Source organism: Haemaphysalis longicornis, unplaced genomic scaffold, assembly GCF_048455015.1.
Source record: "Haemaphysalis longicornis isolate Haplotype H1 unplaced genomic scaffold, Haemaphysalis longicornis Haplotype H1 scaffold_2, whole genome shotgun sequence".
Taxonomy (NCBI): domain Eukaryota; kingdom Metazoa; phylum Arthropoda; class Arachnida; order Ixodida; family Ixodidae; genus Haemaphysalis; species Haemaphysalis longicornis.
The window spans coordinates 215,447,400-215,461,194 of NW_027526295.1; the positions used below are offsets into that span (position 1 = coordinate 215,447,400).

Genomic DNA, 13,795 nt, shown 5'->3' on the forward strand with positions numbered 1-13,795 from the left:
TCGAGTCCGGCCGTGGGAGAAGAGACTTGCTTACTGTTAGTCAACCTAGACGGTACCACAACGCCGCGGCAAGCCGTTTTCTGCCTTTGGTTTGTTTGTGACCGTATTTAAACTTGGCTTGTTTTTGTTCATGAAGAAAAAAAAAACGTTTCCTGAAACATGGTGCTCGCTCGACAAATATGGTCGCGTAAGACACTGTCGCTCGCGTCAATCGTCCAGTGTCGTCAGAGATATCCCCAAAGCCCCGCAGTGCTGCGCATCTAAACGAAGCATAGTGCGCGCAGTACCAACAGCAAGCAGTACGCATTGGTACTTCTATGTTCACGTGTGATTTCGTAACTTCCACTGTTTGCCCCACCATTCTTACTCATAGAATGTGCCCTAAGCGCAATTTGTCCTAAGCGAATGTGCAAATTTAAGCACAAATAGCTAGTTCGGCAAGCTTATAAGTTCTGCCTAATTCGCGTTTGCTTTTTCCGGTCTCGGTCAATCGCAGAGCTTGCTGGTATGACATCATAGCTTTTGTTGCGGGAAATGCGCTATTGGGTCGCATGACAATTCCCTTTTTTCCTAATTATACAGCTTATTTGAGCGAAGTTTAGGTTGTGGTGTCGGTATGATTCTAACGAGGCAATCTTTGTGAATGAACCAAACTTGCATTTTATCTTCATGGCCCTTTTAAGAAAAAGGCACAATAATAGAGCCGCATTATCACTCCATCATGAGCTCGCCCTAGCCAACGTATCCTTGATATTACAGAAAGCGACATTCATTTTCTGCAGCTTACCGTTTCAATCGCTGTTTTCCGGTTGCCTTCGTAGTAGTAAAGCCCACTTGTAAGTTTTGTTTTTGATAGGTCGTCCAACTTGTAGTCAAAGGTCATCAGAAACAAGTAATCCAAGTGCCTGCATTTGAATGCACACAATTCCCAAGATTAATAAATTACAGCCCGCAAGTCCGCCTTGAGGAAATTTGACCCTCGTTTGCTTACGGCTGTTAAGAAGAACGTGCAACACTTTTGTTCGAGCGCTTTTTTTTTAAATCCTAAATGCTTGCATGCAGAACGTACGTCGATGCAGTAGTTAAATTAGGGGGTGTCAAAGTACCTCCGCCGAAAGTTACTGCTCTATGCGCGTCTGAAAACCAAGAAAATCGCCCAAAGGATTTTTCTTATGTTCCCGGCCTCGGATTCTTCCGCCGCTGGAACTGCGTCATTAGAGTGGTTTAGCGGCTATTGGCCGGCTTTTCTACAGTTGGAACAATGAACTCATTTGATAGCCACTTCAAAGAGAAAGGCGCAAAAGCAGAGCAGAAATGGAAGGCGTATCTGTTGCGACGAGCAAATCACGCAGTGTCTTTTCGTGCCATAGCTTTCACAATGCTTCCAGACACGAAGAAAAGAGTGAACGCGTTTACTGGAAGTGTTTCAGAGGCGGTTTAAAGGCTCAGCAATGCTGGCGTGCAGCCGGAGCCAAGCGCAAACTTGGAGCAGCGTAATTTTCAGCACCATAGGGGCTCAACAGCCCCATGCAGTTGAACAAAGTCCCAGCCCGTTTATACCGAAGTGTGTGTGTGTGTGTGTACTTATGTATTTATGTATGTATGTATGTATGTATGTATGTATGTATGTATGTATGTACGTATGTATGTATGTATGTATGTATGTATGTATGTATGTATGTATGTATGTGTGTATGTGTGTATATAAAGACGAAGAAGACGAATCGGAATAGGCGGGCCCTGCCCCACTCTGGGGATTTTCTGGTTCTTCACGAGTTTTAACGAACTCTCATTGCTTCGAGATTTACAAGCGACCACCTGGCACCTAAGCTTCACGTTCGGAGGGTGCTGCGGCGCCCCCCGGCCTCTCCGGTGAGCATCTTGCCAAGTGCACGGCGGTTAGGCTTCGGCCACCGCGACCGCCTCCGTGCCCAACATCGGGCGAAGATGGAAGCCGGCGCAGCATCAACAGCAGCTACGTCGCTGCCAACAATTGATATGTCAACTGCAGTGCCTGCACAAGTCACCTCTCCACTACTTGGAAGTGAACAGATGGACACTATGGCGCAGTCCTCCGAACAGCGGCTAACCTCGGCGCCCCAGGTGATGACTGTGCCGCCTCCTGATCATTGCCCGATGGAAGTAACAGTACAGGCACCACGGTCACCGTCAAAGCCTGGTACGTCAACCGCTTCCAAAAGGCTACCTGACCCTCCATCTCAGGACGGCAAAAACATCGACGTCTCACCGGGGGGGGGACGACCTCGTACCAATCCTCGTCCACCGGAGTCCATGTCATCCCAGTCATCATACAAGACGATAATCAAGCCCAAGTGCACCTTCGACATGTCCAGTCTCCCTAATCGCATCATTCAGCGTACCTTGGACGCATACCTTCATGTAAGTGAATTCAAGTGCTTTGCCCTACACCGCCCCACGAACACCATTTCCGTCTGGATGCACAGTATGGAAGCTGTTAGCCTTCTACAATCTCTGCAGACAATTGAGGTCTCTAAAGATCTGACTGTACCGGTGCAGGCTGTCCCAGAATTGAGCGAGGTAATAATTTAGTGGCCGATGTCTCGGACGGGAGGAGCGACAAACAACTCCCCCTTACGTGCGAATTCGAGAATGTGGTTCGGACCTGCTAACCGGCGATAGGTCCACGCCTGATTGGCCGCTGTCGTGAGGCACGAGACGGGGCACGGGAAAACAGTTTCAAAACAACGGACATTTACTTCACATTCACGGAAAATTCAGACCGACAGAAGGTTTGACGAGTGAATAAGACAATGCAGTCGACACCCCGTTGGGGTCAGAGCTTCCAAGATACCGACACGAAGTACATTAATCACATGAAAGAAACGGTACACGCCGCTACGAGCCCGAGGAGAAGACGACAGTAAATGAAGGGGACAGTAGAGTATACAATAGGCGGAGTTGGAGGCTTCCCCCAACTACTAACAATAGGCCCGCTAGAAACACATACCGCGTGGTGCACTGAAGCAGGCGGATAAGCCCGTGCAGTCCGCTTAGAGAAATACGACACAGAGGATGAATAGGAAGAGTCCGAGGAAAGGTGGAGAAGGGGAGAACATCTTAGCTGCGGTCCGGCTGATGATTTTGCCGGGGTGACGGAGGCTGTCGGTCGTCTGTGGTGGGGCGCCGCTGATCAGCGACGCAATTTGGGCGAACTCCGGCCGCGCACTGTCGCCTCCTTGAGGAATCTTCGGGGGCCCGAAGTTCACCGCCGTCGTCGCTCGGCCTCCCCAGCACAGCCCTCAAGGCCGACGCCGCGTCCCGGCCGTACGTCCGGCCACCACCAGTTCTCAGCCCATTCTCCCCGGAAACCCCGCACTGCACCGCGCACACAGTCCACCGGGCCGCGCGTCTTCCAAGAATTCCCGGGGCGCAGCCTTCTGCAGGCCGCGGCACTCTCGCCCAACTCTCTCCCCGAAACACAAGGCCAGCCGACCCGGGTGCGACAATGGCGGCGAGAACATTCTCCGCTACGCGGTACGGCTCCTCTCGGCCCGAAAATGGCGAGCGGCAAGAAAACCCGTCAAGGAGGGACATGAATTTCGCGACACCGCCCCCCCATCAAGAATGTTATCCCTATTAACATTCCAAATATACAAAGCGAAATTCTGGTACCCACACACACACAAAAAAAAATCATCACACCAAGTACCCGGCCTAGACAGAAAGGCGCGACCCTCAGAAGTACAACACATGCATATAATACAAAGAAACGGTGCACCAAAAATACAAATATTCGCACACCTACATAACTACATCACGTTGAGACAAAAAGACACACTATTCATACATCAATACTTACACCCATGAGTATGCGTGCTAAAGACATAACAAAAAGAACCCCAAAGTACTACCAGAAACCTGACAGAAACTAAACCACATAAGGCCGGCACGGGGCACGCTGAACCATGCACCCACATATAGCTTCACGGTAATACAGCCAAACACGTCTTATATTTCAATAGGTCCTCCCGTACATGTAAGAGCTGAATAATTTCAGTGCCCGGAGGCGACACTCCTCCATTGCCGACTACGCCCGTTCCCTCGGAAACAACTTCCGATTCGTAGATTCTCCCAGGGTGGAACGCGGTGCCTTTTCACTGCAGTAACATCACCCCGCCTCCACTTGTTGGAGGCATCTGTGCAAAGCACCAAGGGTTGGTCGGAGCCGGCAACCTGTAAAACAGGTGCCCCGGAAAGAAGCCGCCTCAGTCCATCGAAAGAGCGCTTCCGTTATCCCCGATACCAGCAGTCTCGCTCCTCGAGCGCAGGAATCCCATAAGACAGGTGCCCCGGAAAGAAGCCGCTTCAATCCATCGAAAGAGCGCCCCCGTTAACACCAGTCTCGCTCCTCGAGTGCAGGAATTCCATCTCTTCTCTCTTTCTCTACCATATTTCGTGCCGGCCGATCCTTATCGTGTACCGCGATCTCCCACTCAAGCGACTCGCGCTCCCTCTCGCTCTCTCGTCTTCCCGTTCGCGCCCTCGCGCTCTTCCCTCTCTCTTCTCTAAAAACAAATTCCTGAAGAGCGCTCCCTTCGATGCGCATCTTTACAAAGAGCGACTAGACGCTCCAAATCTCTGATTCTGCCTGTCGCAGAAAGAACACTTACTTCGTGCTAACCTATGCCTCACGCCCTGGGCCAATCGTGGCTAGCGGTCCTGCCGTGGACGCCAGTTCGCTCGGCCTCCCCAGCACAGCCCTCAAGGCCGACGCCGCGTCCCGGCCGTACGTCCGGCCATCACCAGTTCTCAGCCCATTCTCCCCGGAAACCCCGCACTGCACCGCACACACAGTCCACCGGGCCGCGCGTCTTCCAAGAATTCCCGGGGCGCAGCTTTCTGCAGGCCGCGGCACTCTTGCCCAACTCTCTCCCCGAAACACATGGCCAGCCGACCCGGGTGCGACAATGGCGGCGAGAACAATCTCCGCTACGCGGTTCGGCTCATCTCGGCCCGGAAATGGCGAGCGGCAAGAAAACCCGTCAAGGAGGGACATGAGTTTCGCGACACAGGCCTACCTGTCTTCAGGCACAGACCTTCGACGGTACGTTGTTTCTGGGGTGGATACTGGAGGAGACCCGGCCAGCCTTTTACAAGACCTGAAGTGCTCTACGCACCGCGTGATTGCTGCCCGTTACCTTGGGAAAGGGCGCTCTTGCCTCGTAACACTAAATGGACCCTCCGATTCACCGCCTCGCATGTACTACTATGGATGCGTCCTTCACGTTTGCCAGTAACATCCATCTGCAGTGTACTGTTACAAATGCCTCCGCCCCGGACATATGAAGGCTTCATGCCCATACACTGCTGCAGAAGTGGTGGAGACGACGACATCGCAGTTCACTTGTGGACTTTGCAAGACCAATGATCATCAGATTACCTCTCCACTGTGCCCCACCAAGCGGAAGGCTACAGAGCAGATGCGACAACGGCAGACCCTACAACTCGCTACTTCACGTCACCAACAGAATGTCACCACAATTGAAGTATGAAATCGTTATGCAGCGCTGTCGACCGACATTACAGAAGAACAATCGTATGAAATTGAGGAACCTGACCCAGAGTTCAAACCGACTTACAGTGAAGTCACTCGTACTAAGAGTCGCCCTTCACGCACCCGTATAGACGCGACCCTGACCGAAGAGACTGAAACACTGGACGCGTTAGATCAACGCCTGACAACACTGGAGGCCGAAATTCAGCGCAGCCGGAGAAGACGTGCCATACTGTGTCGGCGACACAACCAGCAGCGCTTACCAACTCCACCTGCCCCACATTTGTCTTTCACGACTTCACCTGCCACACCACCGTCTTTCCCGGTGCACACAAGGGAGACGCCGATGACACCACAGCAGCTCCTGATGTTCGTGTCGAAGCAGCTACAGCATTTGGCTTCTGTGCTCGCGGCTCATCTCTCGCGATGACCAGCACCTCGGGGCCTACACACCTGTATTGTGTTCTCCAGTGGAACTGTAGGGGCTTAACGGGTAAGCTCGGTGAACTGAAATACCGCATGCGCATTGGCCAATTATCTGCATGGGCCCTCCTGCTACAAGAAACAAACTGCGCTCCGCAAATATCGGAGTTCAATGTACATACGTCGCCAAGCATTCGGGACCGCCGGGGTGTGCGTCCGGACATCCCCCCTGGCAAAGCAATTGTATACGTACGTTTCCACTTGCCACAAGCCCAGGTCCCTCTTCCCGCGTGGTGCACCGCTTAGCAAGAGGTAGTAGCTGTGCGAGTTCGCCTATCCCACTCAGAGGTGATTCTCGTATCTTATTAAGCTCGACCGAGCAGTGGTCATGCCAGTCGAATTCGGTTAGGCTGGCTTTCACATCTCCGCCACAACTACCTAGGAGTCCCGATTCTGGTGTGTGGAGACTTTAATGCCCCGCATGGATCCTGGGGCTACCCGAGGAACAGCGCTAGAGGTCAGCTGGTTGAAGACACATTTAGGGGGGCCAACTTTCTACTCCTAAATGATTTTCTCAGCCCCACTCGTCGGCAAACACACCCTCGCACACTGTCTTACTCTCCGGACCTCACTTGGTGGCTTGGGCACGGTGCGCCCTCAAGGCACTTGGAGCTCGACTGCTGGGCGAGTGATCACCATCCCATTTATATTGGGCTTGCTGCAGGACCGGTGCCGCGACTTCGTCACGCTGCCGGGTCATCGATTGGGATGAGTTCAGATCACAGCTCTCCCCCTTCGAACAAGAGACTGATGACCCGATTTCTATCTTACAAAGCGCACTGCACGCATCAACGCACATCTCTTGGGTAGGTGAAGCCCGACCTACGCCTGACCTTCATCTGCTCCGATTGTGGGCCGCCCACCGTCGCGCGGTACTGACTGCGGCCCGCCAAGCGTCATCTGAGAGTGCCAAGATCCACCTTAATCACCTGACAGCCCAAGCGCGAAGACATGAACGACGCCTTTCCAGGGCTCGCTGGATGGATTGGTGTGCTTCACTCGGTCCTTCAACAAACACATCCTCGATATGGCGCACGTTTCAGGCAATGGAACGAGGACGCAAGCCGCAGAACCCCTTGGACAATGCTTACCTTGCATCGGGTCTCTCCTTGCAAGAATTTGCGGAGGAGGCAATGAAGGCTTTTTTCCCCAATTATGACACGCCTCCTTCGTCCTTTGGGGGACCTTCACCCCTTCCCCCTGAGGCAGGCTGACCCCTTACCATGGAAGAGGCAGCTGGTCTTGTTTTCCCCTTCACCATGGCGGAATTGTTGGCAGCTATCGACTCAGCAGGAACACATAAGGCCCCGGGCCCCGATGGCATACAGTACGAAATGTATAAGAACTGCACAGAGAAGTATCTTCAGGTGATACTGACCACTGTAAACGAAGCTTGGGCCTCTGGATGCGTACCCACTTTCTGGAAGCACGCAGAAATCGTAGGCGTCCCGAAAGCAGGAAAACCACCGGATAGGCTAAGCAATCTACGGCCGATTGCTCTGACGTGTACCTTATGCAAGCTGCTAGCATCAAGGCTCACATGGTGGCTTGAGGGCATGGGTTGGTACCATTCCTCTCAGATCGGCTTTCGGCCCCACATCGGCACAGAGGACGGCCTTGAAGCGTTCTATACTTCCGTATTCATAGGAGGACGCACTTGTCGTATTCGTTCTATTCTTCCCCTAGATGTGAAGAAACCGTACGACAATGTGAGCCATCAAGTAATCCTACAGATACTGCGCTGGCTTGGGTGCCCGGCGCCTGTGGTGTTCTTGATAGAGTCGTTTTTAACACACCGCACATTTTCAATTAGAGTCTCAGGACAGGCGGTTGGCTCCTTTTCAACATGCCGCGGGGTACCACAAGGCTCGGTCCTGGCACCCATACCGTTCAACCTTGCCCTTCTCCCGCTCGCTTGGACAGTAGGGGCATTGAAAGATCTAAAATGCCTCATCTATGCGAATGATATCACGCTCTGGTCGACGCTTCCAGACTGCGGATCAAGAACACGCTCTTCAGAGTACTTTAAATACGGTTGACACGTGGTGCAAACGCGTGGGACTCATGCTATCCCGAGATAAGACCGTGTTACTTATGGTCGGCAATCGAAGGGCTCGACAAAAACTGCAAAACCGACACATTTTACTAAATCTTGATGGCGAGCCAGTGACGAAAGTTACTTGTCACCGCATCCTTGGCCTGGACATTGCGGCCTCTGGCTCAGCTTCGCCATGGCTCCGGGAAGCTCGTCGGCGCGCCCTTCAACTGCTACATCTAGTTCGCCGGATTTCCATGAAATCGGGAGGAGCTCGCACAGAGATGGCTAGGCTTCTCGTACGTGCAATCCTGCAGCCACGTATCACGTACCAGGCTCAGTTTCAGTACATGACAAGGGCAGAATGGGATCGTCTAGAGACCATCAATAGAGAAGCCATGAGGACTATTACCTGCCTTCCTCGCTTAACGCGTATCTCCACACTACAGGAAGAAGCTGGCCTTAACACGATAGATGAGTTGGTTCACCAGCGGCGACAGGCACGATCTCTTAAAGCGCAGGTGTACACATCTGTGGCTGCTTTAAGGTGGTATATGGGCCTCCAAACTAACACGCTGCCAGATCCCTCTCCAGAACCCCCTCCTTGGACCCGAATATTAATTACTGACTGCAAACCTCTGGGTCGGTCAAGCCGTGTTGCGCCGCAACTCTCATCCAGTGCTGGCCAAGATACGTTTTACGTCGACGCCAGTATTTCAGGAAGTCTTATTACCACAGCCGTCATAAACCCAGCCATGCAGTTTTGTCAAACCAGCCATTACTACGCCCCCCAGAGCCCCCCGTCAACACTTGCTGAGCTCAAAGCGATTTTCGACGCCTTGACGGCTATAGAGCTGCTGAGGCCAGACCAATCGCAACCTGTCAACATCTCTACAGATTCAATGCAAGCAGTCCGAGACCTCCGGAAGGTACTGCATCAAGTGCCCATGTCCCAAACCATCCACGCGAAGGCTGCGGCCCTAAGTTTCAGAGTGAAGATTACTTGGGCCCAAAGGACATCGACCCCTGGACAGCAACAGGTGGATGCGGCGACTCGTATACCTAAAACGACGCATCCACTGCCCTTATTTCCAGTTGACGCAATGTCAAAGTTGGCCACCGACAAAGAAGACCTTCGGCGCTCCACACGTGCACTTATTCCACCGTGTGGATCAAAACTCCCTGGTGGTGGGCTCACCCGCCGCGAGGAGGTGGCGCTACGAAGGATTCGCGTCGGGGCTGCTCTTACACCAGCTGTCACCCACACCTGGCCCCCGGATCGACGGGCTCCGTTTGGCCGGACATGTTCATTCTGCACCACGTCGGCATCGACTGCAGACATTCACCATCTTCTGTGGACTTGCCGTGGCCTCCAACGTTCCCAACAGCAAGTACTACATAGTGTGGGACTCTACCCAGGCCGGCCTCCCGACTACAGCCGTTGGCTCTTTGGCCGTATCACCGGAGCCTTTTAGACTTTCTTAGTGAAAACTTCCTGTTTACGTACATTTAAATACACTAGCCTCCACCGTTTTATGCTGCAGAGCAAACTTTCGCAATTAAAAAAAATATATGTATGTATGTATGTATGTATGTATGTATGTATGTATGTATGTATGTATGTATGTATGTATGTATGTAAAAACGAAAACTTCGAACAAGGTAGTGACCACGATTGTTGCAATCGTGGCCGCTACCTTGTTCGAAGTTTTCTTGTGTTCTCTACCATCTTCCAATTTTTATTGCTCCCTGGATTTTGTATGTATGTATGTATGTATGTATGTATGTATGTATGTATGTATGTATGTATGTATGTATGTATGTATGTATGTATGTATTTATGTATGTATGTATGTATGTATGCATGCATGTATGTATGCATGCATGCATGTATGTATGTATGTATGTATGTATGTATGTATATATATGTATGTATGTATGTATGTATGTATGTATGTATGTATGTATTCATGTATGTATGTATGCAGGCATGTATATTTAAGGAGGTAGTGAAACCGAGTGGGTGAGCAAGACTTGCAGTGCTTAAAGGGACGGAACACTGATTTTTGTCGCGTATATGTTGTCTAGCTCATATGAAAGCCATCGCTTTATATAGCCCGGTAACCACAAGCAATTTATGAACAAATTGGCGGAAATAGTTTTAATTTAGCACCAAACTTTCTGAAATTGGATGGATGGCGGCTCGAAGTCTAGAAACTTGACACTACAGCGTATCGGTCACGTGACGTGCAAACCTAGCAGCTACTCTGATAGGCTGAAACTTTTATTCACCTATAGAAAACTTTTTAACACAGGCATTTGTATACGATTAAATTATGTATTTCTAAACATTTTTTTTGAAAATTTTAAGACACGCCACTCGCCGCCGCTGGGTCGGTCTCAGGGTGGCTAACCTCCATGACCAGAAAAGACGGCAGCATTCAGTAAACATACCCAGTGAAGGAGCTTTGACGATTCTGCCTGAGTCAGGAACGTTTTTTCTGCCCAAATATTCGGTTAGTGTTTCCAAATACGCCAACAGCAACTGAAAAACTAACAGCAGCTTAAAAAAAACAGCAGCTTAAAAACAACAGCAGCTTAGAATACTACACCCGCAGACCGAATTTGATAGTTTTTGGTATTACTGAATCTCAGAATGAAACTGAATCGGATCTGCGATGTAAGGTTACTGATGAATTGTTTGGGAATAAGTTAGGTGCGAATTGCTCCTCTGTCTATATAGGAGAGATATAGCCGCTAGCAGAGCTGACCTCTCCAGCCCACATTAAAGAGTTCTCCCTCTCTGCTCCTCTGTCGCTCGTATTCACCGGCTTGGATGCAATAAAAATAACAGGCCGATAATTCTATATTTCCAAGACTACAGGGAAAAACAGGCTATCTGGAAAAACGTTTCAAAACTTAAGGGCTCTAAGATTAGTATTGAAAACGACTACTGTGCGGAAACGCGTCGGAAACGTAAATTGCTTTGGCAGTCAGCAAAGGCAGAAAAAGATGCCGGTAAAGAAGTATTTTTTGTTGAAGATAGGCTCCGTATTGGTGCCCACCTTTACAGTTGGAACGACACTTCGAATTCTCGACAATGGCTGCCAAAGGTTAAAAAGCACCCTGCTAAGACAGCAATTACCAACGTTCCAGCTTCGTTTGATATCTTTTAATGCTAGGAGCCAAGCTAACAAAGTCGATAAGCTTGAAAAGCTTTCTTTTTCATATGACCCACATATACGCGCCATTACTGAGATCTTACATGATCTGATAAGTGATAACGAAATCGTACCTCCTGGATATCATGTTTTTAGGTGGGATAGAGGCTCTCGTGATGGCGGCGTGGCGGTTATTGTAAAAGATACCATTGACGCCTGTCTCGCAGATCAAATTGCTGATCATGAAAGCCTTTTTTTTTTAATATCGCTTGACCATGTTACCTTTTCTGTGCTCTTCACCGTACACCCGATGCAGATGATATGTTTTTGAACAAATTATATGATCGACTTCTAGGTTTATTTGGGAAAAACGTATTGTTAGCAGGTGATTTTAATTTACCATCAATTGTTTGGGACGATTTAAGCTATTGCCGCTCTCCTTCTGGCGACTCAATTCTTGACATCATGTTTTTGCTCGACCTCAAGCAAGCGGTGGATGTCTGTACTCGAGGCGGGTCGATTTTGGATTTAGTGTTTGTAAGTGAAATATTTTCTGATGGCTATGTTGCAATCGAACCGGGCATTTCTGATCATAAACTGATTTCTTTTACTTGGAATAAGGCTTTAGATCAAGCTAAAAATACTCAACTAGCCACACTTATAAATTAATTTACTAGGGCAAATGATGTAGCTATAATTGACTACCTTGAAACCCATATCGGATCCTTGTTACACAATGTTGAGACCTCTTGGCAATTGTTTGTTAGAACCATACGTCATTTTGTTGAGAATTTTGTACCGTGTCGAAAAACTTACAAGCATCGTGGAAACCCTTGGATTAGCCGGGAATTAACTCACATGAAACGTAAAATTAAAAGGCTTCCCAAGAAGCATGTACCAATGACACCCCAGCCTAACGATCTGGAAGACAAGCTACAAACAAGCTTGGCACATGCAAGAAACCATATAGTAATACGCTGACAGAATTTCTTCAGAGTAGCCCTCAACATTTTGGCGGTATTTAAGCGAGTCTAAGACCGGGATTAGCAAAATGAAGGTTAATGGTGTAATAATAACGGGCGCTCGTACTATTTCTGAACCTTTTAATGCATACTTCCGGAGCGTTTTTTCTCAAACCGATGATTATGAACTTGAGCATTCATTCGTTGACTTAGACAATGACCTTTTAGTGACGCAAGAAGGCGTATTGCACATGCTATTAAAACTTGATCCCAAAAAACCTGCGGGGCCTGATGGCATTCCTAATGCTTTTTTTAACCGCTATGCTGAATACTTATCGGAAATCCTAGCTACACTTTTTAATCTTTCAATTGCTACGGGGGAAATACCGGCTGATTGGGTTATAGCACGTGTTAAACCAATTCATAAAAAAGGCGACCCTTTATCGTTTGAGAATTACCGCCCCATTTCTATTACAAACAGTTGTTGGGAACGTCTTGAGCATGTTATTGCTAATTACGTCTATGAATTTCTCAGCGAACACAATGTGCTATCAAGGCATCAGCATGGCTTCAGAAGGGGTTATCTACTGTTACCCAGTTAGTTATAACTGTTCATGAATTTTAACGTGTGCTTGATGTTTCTGGGAAAACTGATGTACTGTTTTTATATCTTTATAAAGCCTTTAAACTAGTGCCACTAGGAAAGTGGTCATACAAATTACAGCGTTTAGGATTACCTACAAAAATTGTTTAGTGGATTCAGGCTTATCTTCAAGGTAGACGTCAGTATGTAGATATTAATAACTGTTCATCGACTGTTCGTGTGTCTTCTGGAGTCCCACAGGGAAGTGTGCTGGGGCTACTTTTGTTTTTAATTTATGTTAATGATTTAGCTTCGGTCATTCCTGAAAATGTGTCTGTGCGCTTGTTCGCGGATGATTGTGTCATTTTTAAACAAATTTTCTCGTCATGTGAACATGTGGCTTTACAAGATGCTCTTCTCGCTATCGACAACCGGTGTCAGAACGGGGACATGCAGTTAAACACTAAAAAAACTGTGCTACTGCGTATCACCAGGAAACTAAGTCCTAGTCAATTCCACTATACTCTAAGAGACACTAACATAAATATTGTAGACAAATATAAGTACTTGGGGGTCACTCTCACAAGCAAGCTAATTTGGTCAACCCACATATCTGACATTACCACTTCCGCATTACGTAAGCTATGGTTTCTAAAAAGAAAACTAGCATCTGCACCCTCGCGCACTAAAATTCTAGCCTATAGTGCCTGCGCTCGTTGAAAGCTTGAGTATGCTTCCATTATTTGGTATCCGCATACCAAGAAAGATATCATGAATCTGGAACGTATTAACAGAAAAGCAGTCAGGTTTTTTTTTTTGCAAATATCGCAGGCTTGATTACCCGACCACCTTAATGCAATTAAATGACATTTCGACTTTAGAAGCTCGGAGAAAGTTCAGTAGTCTTTCCTTTCTTTACAATTGTTTGTGTGGTTATTTAAAAATTGAACTCCCTGACAGTGTTAAACCGCTATCCGCACGACGTACTCGTCATGGTCAGGAACATGCTCTAATCCCAATTTTTGCCCTATCAAA

General features: G+C 48.7%; 1 protein-coding gene across 1 annotated transcript in view; it reads right to left on the reverse strand.

The window, feature by feature from the left end:
- LOC144168501 (chitotriosidase-1-like) overlaps positions 1–13,795 on the reverse strand; it is a 61,347-nt gene that overhangs the window by 18,098 nt on the left and 29,454 nt on the right. Inside the window, exon 5 of the mRNA XM_077697471.1 lies at positions 788–905. Coding sequence (XP_077553597.1) covers positions 788–905 — 118 coding nt within the window. The remainder of the gene's footprint in view (positions 1–787; positions 906–13,795) is intronic.